The sequence below is a fragment of the Martes martes genome (genome assembly GCF_963455335.1).
Source record: "Martes martes genome assembly, chromosome: 11".
Taxonomy (NCBI): Eukaryota; Metazoa; Chordata; class Mammalia; order Carnivora; family Mustelidae; genus Martes; species Martes martes.
This window is the reverse complement of record NC_137899.1, coordinates 60,974,296-61,000,309: the sequence shown is the minus strand read 5'-3', so window position 1 is coordinate 61,000,309 and position 26,014 is coordinate 60,974,296. Positions and strand designations below refer to the sequence as shown.

General features: G+C 40.0%; 1 protein-coding gene across 1 annotated transcript in view; it reads right to left on the bottom strand.

Moving 5' to 3' along the window:
- The window catches only part of CREB5 (cAMP responsive element binding protein 5), a gene marked incomplete at its 5' end in the record, with an annotated part of 335,925 nt that overhangs the window by 287,401 nt on the left and 22,510 nt on the right, over positions 1-26,014 (bottom strand). Inside the window, 3 exon segments of the mRNA XM_080818726.1 lie at positions 2,193-2,314; positions 14,678-14,771; positions 19,598-19,669. Coding sequence (XP_080674852.1) covers positions 2,193-2,314; positions 14,678-14,771; positions 19,598-19,669 — 288 coding nt within the window.

Below are 26,014 nucleotides of genomic sequence, written 5' to 3'. Positions count from 1 at the left end.
TATGTTGGCTGCCTGATTATTTTAATTTATAAAGTTTATTTATACTCTTTCTCAACCCACAAGGACTCAAAAGCAATTCAGGAAAAAAAAATGTATAGCATAAAAACAGTTTTTTAAATTAAAAAAGTCAGGACCAGAGGAAATATAAACTAGAACTGAAAGTCTAGTCTGAAGGGAAGTAAAATATGTTCATCACAGTGTTCTAAAAAGTTCTCAAAGTTAAGCAGTAAACATGGCTTTCTGTTAACCGAGCAGTCAAAGCGAAAAGAGAAACAGAACCAGTTACATGATTCTCATGTCCATACAGAGAAAATATTTCAGTTCCTTAGGGGAAGTAAACGATTTCCTGGAATTCAGATCTGCAAGAATTTCCTCCCATGGGGCTTCATATAGGAGATCATGAGTACTACGTAAAGGAGAACATCTAAAACCACGCCCCCACCATGGGCTTCCTAAAGCTGTCCTTGGTAAATGTAGGAAAATCAAGGACACACACTTCCGTTAAAACCATTCTCTCAGAAATGAAGACAATATAAACCAGTAGGAATGAGCATATACCTTCCTTCCAGTTCAGTTTAATCTAAGAAGCCAACCTTGACTATCTTGAGGGAGTGAATGTACTTAATCCCTCAGTTTTTTTTCATACGCCCCATCTACCAGAACTAAATGTAGAACTCAAACAGAAAATTTACTAGACATTTTGGTTCTTCTTTGTCTTTGTAATTTTCATTTTTAAAAAATATGTTTTTATTGCAGTGAAATATATAATGTATGCTTTTTTTTTTTAAGATTATTTATTTATTTATTTGACAGACAAGAGATCACAAGTAGGCAGAGAGTCAGGCAGAGTAAGAGGAAGGGAAGCCCACTCCCTGCTGAGCAGAGAGCCTGATGCGGGGCTTGATCCCAGGACCCTGGGATCACGGCCTGAGCTGAAGGCAGAGGCTTTAACCCACTGAGCCACCCAGACACCCCTCCTTTTTTTTTTTTTAAGTTAAATTTTTAAGTGCTCAGAACAGTGCCTGACAAGTAAGTGCTAAAAAAGTATTCATTTAAAAAGGCAGGGGGGAGACTTTCATGTCACTTGAGGAGTGGGGGAAGTGGCTGTATAAATTAATTATACATAAATAAAATGTGCTGGTTGAGGTTTTATACCTCTCTTGTATCCTCCACCAATTATCATGATTTTTCAGAAAGCAGCCCAGACTCAGGGCAAGCCTTTGACTGTTTTAATGTGGGAATGTGACACGAAAAATCTGGTGGAGGGGGATTATTATAATTTCACGTAGAAGAGAATTCGAAGGTTTTGAAATATCAGAGCCTTTTTAAAATATCTTCTCCGGATGGAACAGCTGGACCTTCAGAGTCTATTACAACCTAACCAGCCCTTCCTTTCAACCCACTTCTGCATTTTAAGTCTCTGTTCATGGAATGTGTCTAATTTGTTCTTTAGTACATTGTGGGCATTCGGTAATGCTCTACGGTAACAATGGAAAAAATGCTAAAGAGCGTCATTATCACATTTACTTGTGACCCCGTTTCCTTTCCTTAATCTTGCAAAGTGATTTTAAAATGCAAGCACAACATTAAGAAAAATTGAATATATTCTGGAGGCATGCATAAAGTGGGTTTTCTACATTTGTAAGAACAAATAATCCACACGTATACTTAAACCATTTGTCCCAATAATAACAGACGTTCAATAATATGACTGGGACGTAACTGAAAGTGGCGCAGGTCTACCGGGAAGATATGGAAATTGGACAGTGAAAACCTGGGACAAAAATCAGACGAAACCTCGTCTCTTACTGCTACAATTATTCTTTGCCTCTTGTCTTCTGTGTGTAACACCCATGTAAGGCTTCCTACGAGATATTTAGCAAAGTAAAACAACTAGTTTTGAATACAAAGAGTCTGTGTGCTTATCCAACTCAAGGTTCAAGAATCAGGTAATTTTTTTTTTTTTTTTTTTTTGCTTAAATTTCCTATTTCAGATGTCTGCTTCTTCCATGATGGAGAATCGGGGATTCATCTTAAAAAAAAAAAAAATAGGCAAATACATGCAAATGGATAAAATACTGTTTTAGGGCCACATTCGCACCGATCTGCAGTGCCGTCTAAGTTTCCACACAGAAGATTCTCACGGGGGTGAGGGGAAGCACCTGCCAAGGTGTCCATTCAAGCCAACCTACCCGCTTGCTGCTCTCCTCCTCCTGAGCCTTCCTGAACTCATGTTCTAGGGAGCAGTCCAGCTCATTGAAGAGCCCCACTTCTTCGCAGTTCTTCAGGAATCTCGTTGGAGTCGGAGTCTGATCTGAAAACAGAGATCGAGTGATCATACATGGGTTCTTTTCCTCAAAAGCCGGGAGCAAGCATGAGCTCAATTGACAAATCCCCTCCCCTCACCTTAATTAAGATGCCAACTCGTCATCCTTAATCTTCCACCCTTTTAAATAAGATGACAATATGGAAGAAAATAAAACCACAAATCTCATAGGAGGAATACAACGTGTAGCAAGCTGCATATGTGAGGGTTTTCCAAACTGCCAGACAACCGCCAGAGAGCCCACCATCAACTTTCTGGGGTTCCTATCACTTGAATACACATCGTAATGTGTGGAATGACTTTTTTTTCCAAAAATGGAAAAAAACATGATTTAGCAAAAATCGGGCCAAAAACATCTGCTGGGCCAATGTTAAGCTTGATTTCAGGGGGCTGGGAGTTAAAAAAAAAGGGGGGGTTTTGTAAATGTTTATATCAAAACAAAAAGAAACAAACAAGCACATTAATTCCTTTCTCTTAATGGAAAAGGAAAATACAGCAATTCTCTCTCTCTCATTTTGAAAGTCACAGAGGATGATGAAAGTTTCCAAGTCAAACACATTCAGCTTTCATCCATTAAAAATATAATTATTAATTTTATTTTCCTTTGCTATAGCCAAAGGAATGTTCTGAGAAAACTCTTTAAAAGGAATAGAATTTCTTTCATATTCTTGACTTTCTAGCCAGCCTACTACTTAGGAAAGTGGGGGATCTGAAGCTGCTATTGGTGGCTTAATATTTTTTTAATTTTTTATTTTTTTATAAACATATAATGTATTATTAGCCCCAGGGGGGTGACTTAATATTTATGTGGCCTTTGCCACATAAATATTGCAGTTTACACAATGGTTTCACACACGTCCTGCATAATCTAGATCTCACAAGACACTGTCAGGTAAATGGGGTAGAATTACACCTTTGTAATCACTAAGGACGGTTATCTCTCCTGAATAACACTGTATGCTGTCCTTGTCTCAGAAACAGCAGATGGCCATGCCAATCATTTTGTAAATGAGGAAAATGGAAGTCCTGTGTGATTCAGGGTCTCATTCAAGGTCTCCCAGGTAGATGTGATGATACCAGGATTATAACCAAAGCCCTGGTACCATTTCCAATATGCACATGTATTATTCCCACCTAAGGCAACAGCACACACACTGTGAGACTGATGATGGCACTTGTCCACCTTGAGCCATACTCAGTCCCCAAATCTCTTTCTTCATAGTTCTTGAACACGTCACTACCAGGCAATTGAAGAGTGTCCTTTAGTTGAAACGAATGTGCCATTTCTGCATGCTCTTTATACATTCCCATATGACAAGGAACTAGAACCGTATTTACTTCCCTAATTCATACAGAGAGCAGTTAATCCCAGTAAATTATCCATTGAGATTCAAAGAAATAGCTTAATATTCATGAAGCTCAAAATAGCTTGATAGCTCATATAGTCAGCCCTTCTAACTTAAGGTCTTCTGATTCCCTATGGCTTTTCTACCTGTTAAGCACCCAGCTAGTCGACTTGAATTTCAAAGCAGCAAAAATCCCCTTCTGCATTCTTTCCCATTCTTAGCCCAAACTCCAAGATACTGAGCTCTCTTCCTCAATATACAGAGAGCCTACCACAGATGGTCATAAATCAGACATTACAGATAAAAGCCATGCAAAAGTTGGGTTTGATTGAAAAGGGTTTTTTATTAACTTTATTAACATTAACATTAAGTTAATTAACATTAACTTATTAAGATTCACACATACATACCTATGCCCCAATATACATATAATACGTATATGTATTTATACACATATGCATATATATAGTGTGTTATGTGCTTATAAAAGATAAAATTCATATTTACAAGCATTTTGCAGTTTACAAACATTTTCACCCAGCCTGTCTAGAGTCTAGATCTCACAAAATCTGATGAGGTAAGTAAGCACATATTATTTTAGAAATGGAGAGATAAGTACCTTGCACAAGGTCACAATTCGTAAACATTTCATCACTGTTAAGTCCTCTTTCACCTTCAAACATAACCCCTTCTCAATCTAAATCCTGTGCTTTGCCCAGACTCTCCTCTGGGTCTGAAGGAAAAGACAATGCTGACAACCCAGAAATCTAGACTTGAAAACTGCGTGATTTGGGGAAAATTACCTACTTTCTCTGGACCTCATATTCCTCATCTTTCAAATAAAATTCTAAAGTTACATGGTTCTATGAATCCTAAAATCACAACCGTGATGGGTTCTCTTCAAAAATCACTGTATGTAGGTCAAGGGGAGGGGCGTGGGGGGCTAGGTGAGCCTGCTGGTGGGTATTAAGGAGGGCACGTATTGCATGGAGCATTGGGTGTGGTGCAAAAACAACAAATCTTGGAACACTGAAAAAATAATATTAAAAATTTTTAAAAATCACTGTAGGTCAAAGAAACATGACCGTTCAAAGGAGAGCTTAATGGGAACATCTGGAACAGCTGGTTAGACACTAGAAATTAGGCCAGAGGTAAAGCCCAGATGGACAGATAAAAAAGTTTCCTGAATAGCATGTGTAAACAGACAAGACCTGAGAGTGGAAATAAAGGGATATGTGTACATTTGTGTGTGTATGTGTGTATGTGTGTGTGTGTACATATTCTTCCATTGATTGGGTGCTTATTCCATGTCAGGCATAATGCTAAGTGCTGTGTATGATCTATCATCTCATTAATTTTCATACCAACCACATTTGATAAGAAATCTTTTTACCCCCTTTACTTAGGAGGAAACGAAAACTCTCCCCAGACCCCATTTAGAAACTGAGTCACATAACTGTATCAGTAATTGACAATCCTAACCCTCCCTGGCTCTTTTAAAATATCTTGGAATCATTTGTATCCCCCCTATAATAGAAGCATGTTACAATCCTACAGACCTTCTACTATCTCGCAGGTCATTTTGTGAGTAAAAAACCCAAGAAAACAACCCAGGACAGAACTGCCATATTAGACCATTGGTCATCAGTAGGAATTTAGTTTGCCGGGTTTTAATTTTTCTTCTGTTCCTCTATATTTCTCTATTGGAGATTTACAGGTTGAGGGCCATGATTCCAGGTGGAGAGAACAGTCATCCTTGTGGGGTCCATAGGACTCCTGAACTCTGAGATGAGTTCATGAGATGGGCCATCAGATTGAATTCAGACTGGCATTTGGAGGCCAAGCCCCAGGGAAGTTGAGAAATGTCTTCTGTCTTCTCTCAGCAAAATTATCCCTGAAGCAACAGGAGCCATGGGCCCTAAAGAGAGTTGGTTCCCTCCTATCCCTCCAGATGGAGGCCACAGCGTTGTTACTAAATGCAACTTTCTTTGCTGTACGATATAACAAGGGGAAAGCAAAACATATCTATATCCACATTTGGAAGAGATAAGGCACACTGTTCTTAATTTTTAATTCATTTTCTTCTTGTGAATGAGCTATTCTTTCTAGTTACAACAGGAACCAGAAAATGGAGCTTAACTTTTATTTTAACATTTATAGAATTAATACAAGGTCTCTAGCTGTCTTTGATCCCACATGGTACCAGTTCCAAGTAAGCCAGGAAATGAGCCAATCTTCAAAAAGGGGACAGTTAAATCTATCAGCAGCTTAAATAAAAGAGTCAGTTTCTCAGCCACACGGATGCTTTGTCAAATAAATATTCCAGCTGAAATTAGACCTGAAGTAGGTGAGTAATATCCATGGCCATAAATTAAAATTCTGATAAACCTCACCTTCTTTAGAACCAAGGGCAAGCACCAGCCACAGCCCAGCCATTTCTGTATTGTGAGTAACAGGGGCTGGTGCTCCGCTGGTGGATAATATCTAAGGTGTGTTCAGTAGTAACAGGCCCCATCCAAGGACTTACAGGAACTGGCTGCAATGGGAACTCAGAGCCCAGACGCTCATTGGAGGACTTCTGCTCACCTTTCTTTCAGTATTTCCACTTGCGTGAGGACCATCTGAATGCGAGAAATAAAGAACCCCAAATCTCAAGCTAAGCTCAAAGTTAATAACTTTTGAGTTTGGGCTTTACTTAAGTTGAAAGTACTTTGTTGCTATTACCTTCGCAAATCCGAACTGGCCCTGCAAAGAAACCTGCAGGCTGCTTTCTTGCGGGGAGTTTGCAAAGAGCACAGCAGCTTCTCAGGACGCCCAGACAGCTGGGACCCATGCAAGTAAGGCAGCTTAGCCACTTTTACCTGTCTTATATGTCCTCAGGATTCTTTTACCGCTCGGACAAGACTGGCAGCAAAAGGGATTTTTTTAGGGGCACCTGGGTGGCTCAGTGGGTTAAAGCCTCTGCCTTCGGCTCAGGTCATGATATTAGGGTCCTGGGATCGAGCCCCACATCGGGCTCTCTGCTCTGCGGACAGCCTGCTTTCTCCTCTCTGCCTGCCTGTGATCTCTGTCTGTTAAATAAATAAAATCTTAAAAAAAAGGGGGGGGGATTTTTTAAAAATCCCTTGCAAAGGTTGTCATATTTCAATATCCAGCTCCCTTCCTGGAATGGTGAGTCTGTACCTTGAAAAAGGAGCACCTTTTCACAGACTGCTGCCTCTGTAAAGAGCTAGATAGAGGATTCCTGTCATGCAAAGACCCTACTGGTGTATCTACCCGAAAGAGTGCCATAAGCTTGACATGATGATTTAGAAATTCACCCACCTGCTACGCAACAGGAAATCCCTCACCCTGCTATATCTGGGAAGGACAACACATATGTGGCTACAGCTATTAGAGGGGAAAAAAAAAAAAACAAAAAAAAAAACCACTCACTAACTTTTCCAATCAGTCCCTAGTCTGCCTAGTGTCAAGTGCTTCAGCCCCACAAGTCTGATTATTCCAAAGTCTAAATGACAAGCACAAAGCTAAAGCCTGAAACCTGATTCTTCTTTTAAAAAGTGTTTAGTCTGCTCTACATTTAATAATAGGTTGCTACCTTATTCCGTTTCAGAGCTGCACTTGAGTTACATGTTTGTCTATGTTTCGTTTTCCTCAATGATAAAAAGGCAAGGCAACAAGTCATCAATTTAAAAAAAAAAAAAAAAAGTAAAAGTAGAGTTCCCATAATATACCAGAGAAGAAGAATGCGAACTTCTGAAGCAGAATTTTCTTTCCCATTGATCTAATATTCTCAATGGTATCACTAAAGGGCCATGGTAGGTAATTTTACATCATTTTGTGTTAAATTGACAGTGACTGGGAATACTAAAAAAGCTTTACTAATTCATACCAGTTATAAGAAAGATCAGTTTGAATTGGTGACCATTCTAATTATAGGGTATTTTTTAAAAGGTATTGCATTTTTATCATTTGCATGACTCAGATTCAACCAACAAAATGCAGCTTAATGGAATTCCTCAAGAATGCTGCTCAAATCAATAGAGAAAAGTATTGGGATTAGCATATCTCTTTTAGTTAAGAGTTGGGCTTCTCAGAAAAGGCATTTTTCTCAGGCAGTTCTAATATTCTTTTTAGAGTTACATTTATCCTGTGAATTTTTCAGCAAATGCCTTCTTTAAAATTTACTTAGTTCCTATCCCTGTGTGAATTTTAATAAAGTCTTAATCAGGAAAGTCTACATTAAGTGAATTTTAAAATACACCCTCCTTTATAAGAGGCACAATCACTAACTGACAGAATTCCATGGAATTGTAGACAGGCTCTTTACAATAAATGTGCCTTTTATTGAGTGTGAATACACAAAGGAGCAATGGGGTCCTCTCCATAACACTGAGGTTACTATTTCCCTGCATCTACCCCAAGAGGCGGTGCTTCCATGGCACAAACCAAGGCAACTCTGGGTTTTTAAACAATAGTTGTGGAATGTTTAAGGGTTGCCCATGGCTTGGGTGATCTAGGTCCCTGAGAGGCGAGACACACTGGCAGAACTTTGGAATAGAATGCTGCAATCCACTTATGGTCAAGATGGAGAGCTGGCAGACTAGATGCCCTTAGGAGGGCCTTGAGTCAACTAGAAAATTCTCTGACAAGGGCATCTCCTCTGACACATGGCTCCAGAAGACACAGACTGAGATTTAAATTAATCAGGTAAATAATCCACCCCTACTCACTGTCAGCCATGGTCTAGCCAGAGTGTTCCAACAACAATCAAAGCACAATTTTAACTCACGTTAGAGGAGCTGAGCTAGTAGAAAGGATTATGAACACTGAGATCCTGTCTCTGCAAGCTAGGTGAACAGAGGAGATCCAAGATGAGTCTCTTATCAAGGCCTGCCCTGGACTGTGGAAGCTAAAGCTTCAAATTTCCACTTACTCCCTAATTGCCTTTGTCAAAAAGGATTGGCTTCCAGGTGGAATAGACTGAAAGTCAGGTTTTCCTATACGAAAAGGCCTCTGATCAAGGCCTCTGAGGTGTTCAGGTGAATTGTTAAAAAAATTCAGTTTTACTCGACCAGCTAGAAACATGAATGAGAAGCTAACTAAACTTCTATAGAAGCTAACTATAAATGCCGATTGCCACTTGTCACAACGGAGGGGAAAATCTGATTTGAAAACACACTCTTTGGGGCACCTGGATGGCTCAGTCGGTTGCTTCTGCCTTTGGCTCAGGTCATGTTCCCAGGGTCCTGGGATCGAGTCCCACACTCGATCAGAAGCAGAGGGCCTGCTTCTGTTCCTGCCTGCCACTCCCCCTGCTTGTGCACTCTTGCTCTTTCTCTCTGACAAATAGATAAAATATTTTAAAATAAATACATATAAAAACACACTCTTTGTTCCTCTGTATGCTAATGTGTCAGTATAATCTCCTTCTGAAAACCTTTGACTATTTCTTTCCATTTGATGACTCTTGAAGAAATATGCCAGTAATAGAAGAGAAAACAGTTCATAGATGTATATCCAAACATAAATCTAACACTAAAACATGTTCTTAGTACATGGAGCTTAACAAATCTAGATGTACAATGAGAAAATTATACACAGACAGGAGCTTTGGACAAACTATTTATCCTCCTGATCTTGTTTCCTCATATGAAAAGAGTGACCAGGATGAAATGACATAATGTATATAAAGCAGGAGGCAGGATTATAGGCATAAGACAAGGCAATAAATGGTAGCTACTGTTATTATCATGCTGCCCTCTGGTGTGAGCCATTTCCACCACCCTCTGTTCCATAAAGATCTGAATAATTTCAATAGTGAGAAATCACAATGTACCTTTGCCATCAATGGAAGAGGAGGTAAATGAGGTCTGTGTGTGTGTGTGTGTGTGTGTGTGTGAGTGAGAGAGAGAGAGAGAGAGAGAGAGAGATTTACTTATTTTGTCAGGATTCCAAAATGAATGTGGAGTGAGATATGTCACCCTTTCCCTCTTTAAAATGCCCATGGATTAGGGGCATCTCTGTGGCTCAGTTGGTTAAGTATCCAACTCAGTTTCAGCTCAGGTCATGATCTCAGGTTGTGAGATCAAGCCCTGTGTCGGGGGCTCTCTCTCCTTCTCCCTCTGCCCCTCCTTGCCCTCTCTCTCTGAAAAAATAAAAAATGATAAAACAATTGAAAAATAAAATGTCCACAGATTATTAAGTAGGTTTGTAGCAAACAGCCATGAGCAATGGCTCTGGGTTCTGATATTATCTCATTAATCATGATCAGTCTCTTGGAAGACAAGTGTTCTACTCCACTGAACAACATTCTTGCTTTCTCCATGGCGAGAATTAGGTTTAGAGCCTGGAACTAGAGACAGTCCCTAATTTTAGACTTAATCCAGGGACACAACTGGGTTCGGAGGAAGAACTATTTTATCATTTGTGATAGATGCTTGGCGTCAGATGGGAGTAGGAAGATGGAATGAAGATGCCAGTCTCTCTCACATCTCTTCTGTGTGTGAGCTACACCATGTCTGGTGGGATGGCGTCACCACTTTCAGTCTTCATTCAGAAGACAGGGAGAAAGGTCACTTGAGCTCACCACGCTGAGCATCAGGTCTCTGTTGAAATGCTGCTAATGCAGAGAGGCCTCTCCTGACCCCCTTTAGCAGCTCACTGGGCACCTGTTTCACCTTGTCATGCTCATCTTCATCACAGCACTTGTCACTAACTCATATGTTCTTGTTTACTAATCTCGGGGGAGGGGTGTTGTGAATGATCTCTCTGCCTCCCCACCTCTAGTAGAGTATAGTAAGTTCCATGGAAGAGTGACCTCATCTGTCTTGGTCAGTGCAGCAACCCCAGCACCGAGCACAATAGGATATTTGCAGACACGCTCAGTGTTTGTTGAATGAATAAATAAGTGTAAATGGATGGGCAATCTCAGCCCCTCTTCCCACACCTTGGCTGCTGCCTGCTCTCGTTTCCCTCCAACCACACACCAGTTGCCTTCAGCATTAATTGGGCTGTGATGTCTGGTGTGATTTATTAGGTATTCGAAGGCATGGTTTCACGCATCTCCTCAGGCTTCCCACCTGAGATGCTGACTGGGTTTAACCTTTTGAGGAAAGGTGTGCAACACTCTTCACTTCCTTTTCATGAAGCAAAAATCATCATCTTCTAGATCACTATTTCCACCATACACCCCCACCACACAGAGGCACACATGCACATTCTTCTCATTTAGATTTTTTGCTTATTTGCTTGTCTGGCTATAAATAAAACTGCACTTTGATTTGCATTCTGGTTTCTTCCTGTACAGAACTTGAGAACTCTGTCAATAAGTGGGGTGGGAATTTCTGACGGGGCAAGATGTGGAAATTCCTGAATACCTAGCCATGATACCATTAAAATAGACCCAAATACCATACTGTTTCACTCTAGTACAAAAATTTGATAATAATTTTCAAACCAAACAGATCTCTTGTCACGTAATAGCTGATAATTTTGCGACCCGTGTGTTAAAGTATATTGTCCTCGATGGGTTCCCATTTCAAACTTGGCACCTAAAACCTCTGCTATCACAACTTCCCTCACTGTGAAATTATTTTCAGTCGCAACAAGAACAGCTGAAGGGAAAGACTAAAGCACGTCATCATATCAGGACTCTGGAAATGTACCACGAGGACCAAATAAGAATGGAAGGACCAAGGTGGCAGGGGCTAGAAGTCTTTGTCTTCAGAATCCACCATCACCACCCCATTCATGCCCCAACTAGTGCTGTCCCTCTGGAATGAGGTTTTATGTTTACTGTCTATCCATACGAGCAAACTCATCTTAATGAAACATTGTGACTATCACTTTTACTACTCTGCCTTACAGCATGTCAAAGATCATTTACAATCATTTTGAGTTGTAAATTGTACCTGGTCTAAATAAAGTGGACTTTATGGCAAAGCTAGGAAATTATTTCAGATCTTCATAACTCTTTGGACACTTACCTTCAAAAAGTCTGTCTGTGGCATCTTAATTATTTTGCTGACTGACATATTTGCAATTAATGTAGGACCAAGTAATTTTCCAAAATACAAGTTAACCAGATATCCTGAAATTAGTAATGAACACTCCTACCATACTTCCTCTTCATAATATGTGCCAAACTCCAATTCATCCGAAATGAAATTTTGTGTAATTGAATATTGCTTGAAAAAAAAAGTGGCCTAAAATAGACTTGAAGATTTTTGCCCTACTGATGCTTGCTGATTTCAGATTTAATTTATATTATTTTTTATTGTTTCTGTTACTTTCTCTCAAGCTATAGGAAATCTTTCATCCTTAAGACAGACCACAAAATAAGCTTAAAGTATACTCAGAAATAAAATTCTAAAAGACATTTCAGTAGATTTTGGAGCCTTTGATAAATTCAAATCTAAATAAATCAAGATATAAGATAAGTAAAATTTCAGTCACATTTGTAATCACAATCTAATATGCTAAAACTAACATGAGGTTTGACATCAAAGTCGTTCTCAGAAAAAAAAGTAACAAAGCAAAAATACCCAACAGACAGTCTATTACAGTGTAGTGTGGAGAACACTGGCCTATGACATAATGTAGACCTCTGTACCCTAAATGCAAAGTAATGAGCTGCACTGGACAGCTCTGTTTCTGTTCCAGCAAGAAAATTCTATGACACTACAAGCATGGAAAGTGGACAGAAAGTTTAAAAATGTAGCACCTAATTTCACTTGGAGTAAGAAATGGCCTCATACTAGCTTCAACACAAACCACGAGAAAGCAGAAGAAAAATGCGCCATTATTTTATTCATGCTATTTTCCCTCATATTTATTTCTCCCTTCATTTTCTTATTCCAAGTTTGACATAATAAAAATTAGAGAGAATTTCCTCTCAATAATTTCCCAGCTGGCACTACAAGTACTGGCAGCAATGTCTTCAAGCTAACAAAGATCTGGTTAAGAACAACTGAAAAGTTGCAAGAGCTTAATCAAAAGCCTGTTTATAGGCAGCATATAGAAGTGTTCACACATCCTTAATTCCTTTTTTTCAGACGTTTGGATGGGGATCCTTGTAGAGCCACCCCAGCCGTTTACCTGAAAGATACTACCTGGTACTTACCATGAAGCAGTAATATCTCCACATAACCAAACACCCACCTCCCACTCTCCTACCACCAAGGAGGCTATTTTCAGAATTCTATTTGGGAAAAATAAAAGGCAAACTTATAAATTTAAATACTAGGAGCCGCACAGTCTACAGCCCTCCTAGTTGCATAGATATCTGCTCATTGTTTAACTATGAAGTTATACCACATTGTAAATGATAGAACAAACTCAATGATAAAACCAAAAGAATGGACCATCCTTCCTAACCCTTCTGGGCTTTTATAATTCTTACAGAACTTTCTGAAGTTTCTGCATCTCTGTTTCTAGACTTAAGGGAAGATAAAACTATTGCTGAAGAGCCAACTAGTTCAATCCAAACAAACAGGCTGAGAGAGAGGTGGTAGGTGGCAGGGGAGGCAAGGGAAGAGATTTGAACTAGAGATTCTGCCAAACCACAACACATCTGCACCATTAACAAGTCACTGGCGGGATTGTGAAGACGTGTGGATGGCTCTGTCTCCAGAAGTATGAGATCGTGCGTATCAACTGCTGAAACCGGACAAGGCAGCCCCCGCTGAGCAAGTCAGGGGGCTAGGACTCAGCATCAAGGACCCTCATCTTTGCCCTGTGTGGGCAGCTTGGGAAGGCTGCTCCGTCACCCTAAGCCCCTTCTTCTCTATCAGTAAAATACGAGTTGTAATAGTAACCCGCCTGACAACACTCTTACAGGATTTACTAATAATAGGGATAATAAAACAGTTGTAAAATTTAAGTGCCATAGAAATGCTAAATTATATGAGCCAGGCCTGCCAGGGCAGTCCGTTTCTCTTCTGATATCATTTAAAGCATATTTACGGGTGTATTATCTCTTTCATGATGCCAAGGAGACAGTGGCTTCGGTGAAATATTCCCAGCTTAGCAAGGGTATCAGGAAATGCTTCAACTAGATTAGGAAACACTTCCATTTACATTCTTGCACTAGATCTTCACAATGAGCCTGTGGAATAGACTGGGCAGACAAAATCTTTCCCATTTTACAGAAAAAGGAACTGAGGCCCCAAATTGTTCACTAACGTGGCCCAAGGTCCTTTAGGAAAGACCCCACGCTAGAGTTCAAGTTTCCCCACTCCTGGCCCTGCCCCCTGTTTTAATTCACTGCACCACCTATCAAAATGGGAAGGAATGGCAATTGCTTGATGGATTAATTGTGATGTTGATTTATTTCTGCTCACATCTGCTGAGCCCTTGCTATGGTTCCCTACATTATCATCTCATTTAATCTCCCACTTAGGAGGAAGGTACAGTTTCTTAAAAAAAGTTTCACTGATCACCTCCGTTGCAAAAGAGAGAGAGAGAGAGAGCGCACGCGTGCGCGAGCACGCGCGTGAGCGAGCGCTCCTTCTACTAGAGCCACATACCATTTTCCTTACAATTCTCATGCAAAATAGATCTTAGCCCATCCTCTAGTTTAGCTACATTTCCACAGGTACACTACATTGTGGTGTCCTCAAGAACAGCAAGCACACCAATCTTTGCATCTCCCGTGCTACTCAGAACAGCACGGTATGCATCATAGATGCTCAATGAAGATGTTCTGCTTGACTGATTACAGGTATGTGGGTCTTTAAAAATACTTATACGGAGCCAACTTCCACAGTAATAAATATTTTACATTCCTGAAAATGAGAAATCACAGCTCTTTGGTTATTTGAGTGAACACCACATTAGCTGATTACACTTCTGCTTACCATTATTTTAAGCCTCTGCTGTACTTTAGAAATATATGTCTTCAAGGCACAGAATATGCCAGTGGAAATCATGCTATCATAAGAACAAGTATCTCCCATGCGGCTGATGCGCTCACCCAGAGCCTTTTTGCCTGATGGCTCCTTACCTGATAACATATTGTCTGTTTTTATTGAGGGGAACTTCAAAGTCATTTCATGCTTGTGCCTATGAATCATCAGATGGTCCTCTGTTGGGAAGCGCTGTCAGACAAATAGAAAAAAAGGGGGGGGGGGGAGAGGGGAAAGGAGCCATTCAGTTTTATAATATATATTTGCCATCACAGAGAAAAAGTTGTATTCAGCATTGCACATGTGACAGGCAAAACAAAAAATTAGTTCTGAAAAAGTGTGAAAGCATGCTAAGTTAAATGCCAAATTATTTTTTGCAAGCAAATGTGCTGAGATGTTCCTTTGAATTGCACCCAAATATATGTATCATTATTTCCTTTACAGTTTACCAGGGGCTTAAATAGGTTGTAGTAAAATCTGGCTGAATAGTAGTAAGAAATAGGAGACCTTTGCCTACCATCATCTCTGACTCCCCACACCCTCCCCGGGAATTCCCTGCAACGGCCTCTACTTCCTAAATAGTCTTTGAATATAATCAGCTGTGAAGACTCATCAGTCAACTAGGTATTTCCTTAGCAACTAGACGTTTGCATCTGGGGAAGACTTTAAATTTGTGTTTAGTTAAAGAATAAGTGAGAAAAAGGTAATGAACAATGCTGAAAGTATTCAAGTATTCTATATAATAGAACTATGCTATACCTTCAAAGAATAAGAATGTTTGGATGAATGCTCATATATATTCACAAAGAAATTAACGGTGACATGATGACAAAGTAAATTCTCTTATTTTTACCTATATATGAGAAGAAAATATATCCAAATAGAAAAATGAATTTAGACCTAAGTAGCACTGGAGTTTCGCAAGATTATTTGGAACTTTTGTCTCATAGTTAGTGTTCTACGTAACAGTATAAAATAGTATACTACAAAATAGTATGAAATAGTCTAAGCCATAATAAGTATTCTAGATCTTATCTATAGATTAACCAGAAGTAGGAAAAATGCATGAAGTAGGAAAAGAATTTTGATTCATGTCAGACATTGGGAAAGAATTACATGTCATGCTTAACTGTTTGACATAAACACCTACAAATATGCTTGTAACATTTGTATAGTATGTTTCTGTTTATGAAGGCCTTGCACACCGCACTCATTATGTGATCTTTTATAAATATACAGATGACTTATAGTCACATGACAAATAATTTTTAGTATTCTATACTCTGTACCATATAGTAAACCAACACTTTATTTTTAATTTTCGAAGAGTGATATTACAGTTGTTTAAAATGCAGCTCTCAGGGGTGCCTGGGTGGCTCAGTGGGTTGGGGCCTCTGCCTTCAGCTCAGGTCATGATCCCAGGGTTCTGGGATCGAGCCCCACATCGGGCTCTCTGCTCAGCAGGGAGCCTGCTTCCTCCTCTCTCTCTGCCTGCCTCTCTGCCTACTTGTGATCTCTGTCTGTCAAATAAATATATAAAATAAAATAAAATCTTTTAAAAAAATAAAAAAATAAAATGCAGCTCTCAAATGTTTTCCACTGTCTGGCTTCTGGTCACATGGTAGGATTGGATTTCCTGGCCCTTTTGTGATTGAGTGGGGCCGTGTAACTAGTTCTATCCGTGGAGTCAGAAATGGAAGTGACATGTCACTCACACGACAGCACTTAATTCCTGGTGCAAGACCCTCTCCCCTTTAACATGGCAATTCACAATATTAGAAATAGTGACCGCTCAATTATCCTAAAGCTTTGAAGGTTTACGAAGACATTTCTGAATTCTAGATGATTATGAAGAGGGTCCTGACAAGTTACAATAGAAATGTATGCCTGGCAATTGAAATAAGACTTTGCTGTTTGAAGCCCCTGAAGCTTTGGGTTGATTTGTTATTGCAGCACATCCTAGCCTCTCCTGACTTAGGCTGGTATGTTTTAATAACTGAACTTAACAGAGCATCTGCTTTACCAAGGTCAAATGAAAACACAACAAAAGACAATAAACTCTGCTGAACGTTTCTGAATCTTTGACAATTTAGAAAGTCTCCCAGAGCTTCCCAGTTCCTCAGGATAGTCATTAGAAGTTTCAGTTACCATTATATACTGTGGTAGAAATCTTCTCTGCAAATAGTACAGATTCGTGTTCATGTAAATGAGGGAATTCACTGGGCTAAATCCTCTGGAATATTCTGAAAGTAGTTTGGGGAATAAATATCACTTAGTTATTTGTCATTTGTATCATATAAATTGGAGCATATAGAATTTGCAAAGCCTGGCAATTATGTCAAGTTCTAACTACAGAGAAGTCTGATTTATAATGACATGGGGTTTTGCTGCAGCTTCATCCATTCTCTTGGTCCTTTATCACATCTTATAATGACTACATCAAATATAGGACACTACCATGTGTGCTTTAGAGACAAGTTAAACTTCTCAGTCTTTCCGTTAAAATCCATATTATAATTTTTATTGGGATATATATAATCAAGAAGCAACATGGTAGTATCCTACATTTCGTATTTGTAAGCCACTTTTTGGTTCCATAAAATAATAGCCTAAAACAGAATATTAACCTGATTACTTACTAAATAAAAATAATTTCCATAATATGTCATATTAACTATAAATACCTCCTCAAAGAGACAACACAGGACATCACAGGGCTTTTTTAATTTAGCAGGAAAAGAGCAGCAAATTTTACGTAACCAAGATGTCCAGTCTATGACAGATACACAGCTGAGAGAGACCCCTTGAACTCAAAGCATGTTCATGCCAAGGGCAAAGGAGTGGTGAAATTAACAATGGACTCTGTGCGCTCAGGAAGAGCAAGAGAAGCTTCTCTTTACTCCTGGAACAAAGCTAACTATATGGAGCTGTAATACAAAAAAACCTCCCCGGTATTGTAGACCGTTCCTAATAGTGCAGAGCTTCTTTCCATGAGGGAAAAGGGGGAAATATCCTTCCATCACTGCCAAAGTAGCACAGGAACTGGTAACTCACATTTACTCCCCTTCCCAATCCCCAGCCATCATTTCTTCTCCATGCAGGTCCCCAGGTTCTGAAAGGTCACTACAGTAAATGCCATGATTACAACAACGGACTTAATTGTGATTTGCTAACATCCCACCAAGAGACCCTTGGAATCACAAGGCAACTGCTACATTTCCTCAATTCTAACGCATCTTCAAATTGAAAGATGCACATATTTTTTAAACAACTTGTCAGAAAAAGAAACACTTTCACCTTAAAAAAAAAATCAAGTTTTTGATACAGCTTCACAAGGGGTTGAGGGGAAAGGCTTGGAGTTTTTCCTTAAAACCAAGAAACTATGGAAATCTTCAATTCTCAAACCAGTTCACTCAGCCTTCTCAAGGAAATGACCTGCTCTTTCCCTGAGTTCAAGGTCATTAGAAATGCACTCCTCAACCTTCACTACTGTCTCTACCTCAGAATTTGCATGTAACTTCATAGTGCTGCTTCCAATCCTTCCTGCCTCAGAGGAATAGCACCCCCTTCTCCTCACGGGCTCTTACACACCCTTGTCTTCTGGGGGTTTGTGCTTCGGTTGTGGATCTTCAATCCAGCATGCTCACTTCTCCTTGCCCTTGACTAAATCCCCCCCAGCTAGCCTTTCATTTTAAAAGTGAAGGCTGCTTCCTTCTCAGACTACCATTATATCACTGTTTCCCGTCATTCCCTAGCGCGCTTGAAAGAGTCCTCTATGCTGGCCACCTCCACTTCCTCACCACCCACTCACTCATTAATCCCTTCCAACCTGGCCCCCACCCGGACTCCTCTCTCATAGGTCACCCGCCAGGACCCAACTGCCAAACCCAACAGCTTCTGCTCAGCCTCTCACTGTCCCGGCTCTAGCAGCGTCTAACACCAGTGACCACATGTCTGTGGCATTATTTATTTATACCCTGCCTGATTCCAAACAGGAGAAAAGACAGCTTACAGCAACACATAAAATGGAATGGGAGAGCATCAGCTAAAAATCAGGGGGCCCCCCAAAGGAGAAGGGATTTTAAAAAAGCAAAGCTAAAGTCAAAACGCAAAATCATAAGGCGGCAGTCATTCTCAACTGGGGGCCATTTAGCAATGCCTGGAGACATTTTTGGTTTTCACAGCTGGGGAGTGGCCACTGGGACCTAGAAGGTAGAGGTCAGGGATGCTGTCAAACATCCTGTAATGCACAGGACAGCCCTTCTCAATGAGGAATTATTCTGTCCCAAGAGTTACCAGTGCCAAGCTTGGGAATTTCCTCTGCACGGTCCATGTTACAGCAGCAGTAATAGTAACAATGGTGAACGTTAATTGAGCATTTATTATGTGCAGGCCTTACATGAAATACGTGTAGTATCTCTTCTAATCCTCAGAATGATTCCACTTGATGGGAGCCTTTGGAGGCAAAGAGGTTTACTCTCTAACACGGCATGCCAACTTCCCCTCTTAAAGTTTAGACAAATGGAAAAACTGTGGGTTCTAGAAAAGTTATAGGGGGCTTATTGTCCTCAAAGAGGAAAACAAAACAAAAAGCAGAATTCAGCTCTGATGATGAGCTGTTTCACCAGTAATCCAGAGACCCTGTATCAAGTGACTATTGTAAAAGCAGCATCCTCCCTCCCCTTTCTGAAATAACAGTCCTGAACATCTGGTGGGCAGGATGTGTCTGGCTGACTTCCAAGGGAAAAGTTAAGGATGGAAATGGCTAATGCTGATGTATTTCAGGGGCTGTGAGGGAAGCAGTTCGAACTATTCAAAGTAGAAAATAGTAATAATGAGGAGGAAGATGTGATGAAGAAGATGGCGGCGGTGGTGGTGGTGATGGTGGAGAGGGTTCTGACAATATCTTAGTGAAGAAACAAAGCCTACAGCAGGCGAGATTGCCAAGTGAGAGCTGTTTCCCTGTCAAAAGGCAGCTACATCCCTGGCAGAACAGACCAAAGGATCCCCACACTCACCTGAGAGCAGCCCGGGGCACTGCAGACGAATGGCCTCTCCTGCTCTAAATTCATCTTGGATTCCTCATAAATCTGTAGGGACAGGGGGAGAGGGAGGAAGGAAAACAGAAATCCATGAATATCTCCTGCTTCTACCTAAGAAACTTGAGAAAGGCAATTGCTCAGAGCCCCTTTCTCTGCCAATCCCCAAATTAGACAAGATAAACATGAACGCGAGCCTGGGTCCCGCCTTGCCGAAGTTCGCCAGGCTTTCTGCTGTCTGCACTCCTATTGTTTGCCTGAGTGTAGATTTATTGTACTTTGAAGAAAAATGCCACGGGGCTGTTGCAGCAGAAATTCTGCCTCTGGAAAACCACCTGGACTGTGTTATTACCCGTAAGACTGCACCTGAGCAAGAAGATTCCAAAGCAAAGTTCACACCTGTCCTTTGGAGCTGGCTACTTAGAAAAGCGAGGGAGGGGACAGTAAACAGGGTTAGCACCAGTGTGGTGACCAACCTGAGCAGTGGTCCAATAATTCAGCCACAATCACCCTGCCAGTCTTCGTGATGTGGGGAGAAATCTTATGTTATAGTCTCTGTCCCATGTTACATTCCAGTGTGCTCCTTTCTTATGTAGGGAGTAGGTTCTAAGGTAAGTTTATTGGGCAAAAATTGAGTGTCATCAAAATTACCTTTACAAGTCTTCCCTAAAACTGACATAAGTACATACACATAGTTTCATGGTCTCTAACCTACAGAAACATAAAACAATGTTTTTTGATAAAACAAAGGCGTTCATTATAGGAACATTCTCAAGTGACTCTGGAAATGTTCACAGGTTGTTGCTTTTTTTTTACATAAAAAATTTTTAAACATCACAAAATACTATGGAAATTTAAATTTCACAATTTAAACAATTTTCTAAATCTTACTTTTTGCTAATTTTAGAATTGAGTTTAAATTAGCTACATGTGCCGCTGGTGGGACATGGCTCTATCTAGGGACTAAAAACTATTGCTTTATCTCTGAAGCACAGGAAGGATTTTGCAGCCTTAAAATGATGTCTGTAGGTGATACCAAAGGAATCGCAAGTCATCTTCACCCTCGAAAGAGGGAACTCTGCTTCTACTCAAGAAATAGCTACACTTCCTCCAAGGAAGCTTTATTATCTTGCAAAAAGCCCCAATGCTATTCTGTCGGTCACTATACCCTTCCCCCAAACACTAACAGACTTTCTTTGGGGAATAGGTGCATGCTTTCACTTTCCTGAAAGGCAAAGCAAAAAGACTTGCCCTAGATAACACTCCTAGTCAGATATTAAAGAACAAAACAAATTTACACACGCAAACTCTTCTTTATGCTGCCTCCTCATTATACAATTTTCACTAAGTACTACCCTTTCCACTCTATGTCTGGAATGACAGCCCACTCACCCATCACCTACCAACACAGTAACTTAGCATAATTTTACAGCTTTCCTGGATCAGGCACACATTGTGTAAATTACTTTATTACATTTAGAATAAGCGAAAAACACAAATATCCTTAGAAGCTTCCCACTTGTCCTTGTCTGAGGAGAGTCATGAGTAATTAAAATAACTTCTCAAATCTCATTATTCATTTGATTTTGCCATCACTTATCACAGAGTATCTCTCCTCTCCCCTGTGAAGGCTGACTTATACCTAAGCCTCAAAATAAAGGGTTAGAAAGTGATTTTGATCCAAGATAGAAAAAAACAGAGTAATTGGGTTATCCATTAATTAAACATGCTTTGTTTTTCTAGTAAATTTTTAAATGCTTTCCTGGAACATTTCTGTCTCTGTGACCATGATCTGCTTAACTACTGCCTGGTCATTTAACTGCTTTGGACCTCAATTTCCCTTCTTTACAATAAGCCTATGAACACAATCTTAAGCTCCTTCATTTCTTCTTTTTTTTTTTAATTAACATATAATGTATTATTTGTTTCAGGGTACAGGTCTGTGAATCATCAGTCTTCCACAATTCACAGCACTCACCACAGCACATACCCTCCCCAGTGCCCATCACCCAGCCACCCTATCCTTCCCATCCCCCTCCCCTTTAGCAACCCTCAGGTTTTTTCCTCAGATTAAGAGTCTCTTATGGTTTGTTTCCCTCCTGATCCCATCTTGTTTCATTTTTTCCCTCCCTACCCCCCACAAACCCCTACCTCTCAAAATTCCTCATATCAGAGAGATCATATGATAATTGTCTTTCTCTGATTGACTTATTTCACTTAGCATAAAATCACACTGGTCAGTTAGGAGGCCTGTAAGACATGCCCGAATTATGGAGAAAGGTCTTCATATTTAAGTGTGTGGTGTTTAGAGGTGGGGCAGGGGAGGTTCTGTGATCAAGTATTACCAGTACTAACATTACCAGTACTAACATTAACTCTTCCCTATTAAAAAGAGAATTTGCTATAAGGTGAGTCTTTCTCGGCTACCACATAAGAGTTTTAGTTGCTAACGTAACCAAAGAATGCCACCATTAGTAACATTACTAACCAATATTAAGATTACCTGATAGTAAAACGGGAAAGTTCCATATAAATACATTTATGGCGTACAGCTAAAAGTAGTAATTAGTGATAATAATTAGATTAGTGCCTAATTAATGGAAGTGGTCAAGACTGGAAGTGCCACTACTGAAGATTAAAAGAGATTCATCAAAAATCCAAAGTGAGGAAAGAGCTCGGCCAAGCCCTGCCAGGTAAGGGTGGAAAGAAAGCATTTTTCTACCATAATCACAACTCTACCCCAAACCCTACTTCACCAAAATGCTGACTTTCCCTATAAATTCAAGCCTATAATGGTAGGAGTTCAGCATTTCTGCTTGATATCAACATTAGCTGCTTTATCTTAATTATCGGTTACCATGAGCTGTAACCAAGGTGTAATGTACACATGAGCCGCAGCGAATACCACCAAATTATTCTGCAGTGTTGATGCTTGAAGAAAGAATAAGCTCCAGGCATGCAGATTTACTCTGCCTTACTGAGCCCTCAGAGTATGGATATTACATTTAGAGGAATATGACTAATCCGAGAAATATAGTCGGATTTCAAATAGTTTAGATTTCAGTCATCAATATATTCAGCTGAGCGATCACTGTCATTTTACTATTGTATTTTTTTTTTTAAGATTTTATTTATTTGACAGAGAGAGACACAGTGAGAGGGGAACACAAGCAGGGAGAAGCAGGCTTCCGCCGAGCAGGGAGCTCAATCATAACCTGAGCTGAAGGCAGACACTTAACGACTGAGCCACCCAGGAGCCCCTACCTACTACTGTATTTTTTAAACATGAATGAATTGCTATCCATTTATTACACGCTACGGATGCCACAGACCAAATGCTTTGGCAACACAGTATTGGAATAAAAGTCCTAAGGTAAAACGGCAGTTGCTAAAATAAAATGGGCTTAAGCGATTAATAAAGTCTGAGGTGAGTGGGTGTGTATATATAAGTGTGTGAACCTCAACTGCTTTATTTTGATGCACTGCGGTTCCCACATTTCGCCCTCTGCAAACAGCACGCCCTTGCTCATTCCTTGCCGCGTGGGTGTTTGCAATAGTTTTACTAAATGGTACCACTCTACCACACAGGTTTCATTACTTTTATCAACTAGTACAATCTGGTCTGATGTATTAGTGACGGATCATTGGCCTATTTTTATGGCCTATTATTAAAGGTCTTTCCTAGCAAATAGTGTAATAACTATTCTCTCAACACACTCCTCCGAAAGCCCTGCAAATATTCTTGCATCATCCATCAAGTGGGGCAAATCCCCCAGCCATGATTTTGGCCACGTTGTTCTGCCTTAAGTCCTCAGAAGTCAGGCCTCATCCTCTGATTTCCCATTCTGTTGTTTTACCAGCTGGGACATTTTAATGGACCGAGTTTTGTTTGGCAATTGCCATACCCCAGGCTCCACTGCATCGAGCTGACGTGGTAGGCGTTCAATAAATATTTGTGGAATGGATAATGAATCCTGAATCATCATAATAAACCACCCCAAACAGCGTGCCTTTTCTCCAGTCTTAAGGCAGTGGTTCTCAAGCTTTTTGGCCCAGAACCAAGTTTTCAGCAAGGCAAGAGGTTGTGCAGACCCCTTATTCCCCCCATTCTCCGTTACGACCAGAGAAGAAGTTTCACCAGAGTTTGTGGGGAAAAAAAAATGTTGAAATGGCTTTTGGTGAAAACAACGAGACGAGGCTAGTTTTCATTAAATGTCACGTGCAAATGTATTCATTCGTTATAAATTCAGTCCATTAGTATTGCCATGGACAGTGAAGCCAGTAAAGTCCAGTCTGTTAGCCATGGACTGGCTCCTTGTGATCCCCACAGAGCACCCATTGAGAAATACTGAGTGACCCATAAATTTGGTTAGATACAGTCATAATTGTGGCAGACACTGTCTAATCATTTAAGAGTTTCTAAATAGCTCTATTTTTTTTTTGTTCCTCTTCTCCAAAGTTCAGATTCAATGCTCACTTAGACCAAATGCCTATAAGTCTAATTTCCCTTAGAATTTTTGGAAAACAACACAAAACCCTAATAACAAACCCTAATAGTGCATACAGTGAGTAGAGGTTTTTCCTAGTTGACAAGGAGATGACAGGCTTGATTTACAATTCAAACCCTCAACTGCCACTGGATTCCTTGGCCTTGAAATGAGCAAGAATCTCTTTCATTGTTCAGCGTTTGACCCCACAAATTCCTCCTGGTCTAAAATGGGAAATCTTCCACAATGGCTGATGCAATCCATTCAAATGCTTTGCTGGGCCTTTAGAGATACACTTGGAATTACCATTTCATGAAAGGCAAATATTGCAAAAAAACAAATGTTACTAAAAACTTGGAGAGTCCGCACCAAATACCGTAAATATGTATTTTAAACAAGGGCAACAACAGAGCTCAAAAGGAAAAAAAAACCCATCATCTCGGTTTGTTGAAATCAGCCAAGAGTGCTGCTTCCCTGTCTACATCATAGGAAGCGGTTACTGATCCTTAGTTACCATCCAACTCCAATCTTTGATCTCCAATCTTAGAACAGCACAAATTTCTTTCGAAAACAGCAGATGGAGTCATACAGTGATGCAGGATTTGGAATATTAAGACACTAACACTGTTGTTTTCACCTGAAAGTCCTTATGCACTTTTATTAACACAGAAAGTTATGGAAACTTCAAAGCTACAAACTGAAGTTGTGCATATAAATGAGCACTAATAATAATACTGACGCATCCCCATCAGCTATGCCATTTTTAAGCTGACCATCAGTGCATGATAGATCTGAAGGGGGCGGGGCTCAAATTTTAAGAATGATGTTAACAACATCCGTCAGCACTTATTGGCCTACTATGAGTGTGGAAAGAGCCTTCTTGTCAGGACTCAAGTGAAAGAGACCTCACTACCTTGCTGAGGTTACGAGACTGCAGAAGGGGTTCTAGAGGGGAAAACGAGTCCTTCCTAAAGTGCCAAGGACAGCTTACAAACAGGAGCATCCTGAGTTAGTCACACTGTGTGGGAGTCCAGATCAGTCTTTTTTTTTTTTTTTCTGAAAACAGAAGTTGCTTATTAACTAAATTAGTTAACTGCACAGCAAATTTGTACTTCGTGTTTCTGAGGGGGGAAAAAAGCAAATATTTCTCTCAATGTATTGGCCAGAAAGGCAAACAGCCTCACATGACAATAATAAATGCACCAAAAATGAGCTCTAAATTATTTTATTCCGAGATGTCTGATTCTACTTAAACAGCAAGGAGGCAGGATGGTTTTCCCAATGCCTGCCTAGCTCCTGGAAGGGAATTATATATTCAGTTTGGGGGTAAGAACTTTCTTTCTTTGTGAGCGACATTGTTATCTTTCACTACCTTATTCACTCATCTGTAAAACAGGACCATTTCAGTAAAACCCTGTAAAATCAGACCATTCAAAGACCTATCATTGGAAAAAGCAAGCCACGGAAGTTAACTGCAAAATAACACTAAAGTAAATCCTTTTATTTCAAATATACTTCTAGTTTTCTAACCTTAATCTCGGGACTTCAAATAGAAAAATAAACACCCCTTAAGTCCAAGAAAATCAATTATTTTGTGTGTGTCTTTGCGTCTCTCTCCGTGCCTCTGCGTGTATCTCTCTTTTCTTCTGTGTATATCTTTGTTCTCCAAAACTCTCTTTTTGTGCCTATTGCTCTCTCTATTTGTCTTGTTATGTACGTCTTTCGCTGTCTCTCTTTGTGTGTCTGTCTCATACACCCGTGAACATGCGCGCGCACACATTTTATCAGATGTGTTCTAACATAGCCTCACTGGTAAAAAGATCTAGTATGCTTGTTTCCTGTCTCAGTGTTATTCTTGAAGTGGGCTGCAGCTAGAATCTGAATTTCATTGGGCTATTATTATTTGCAG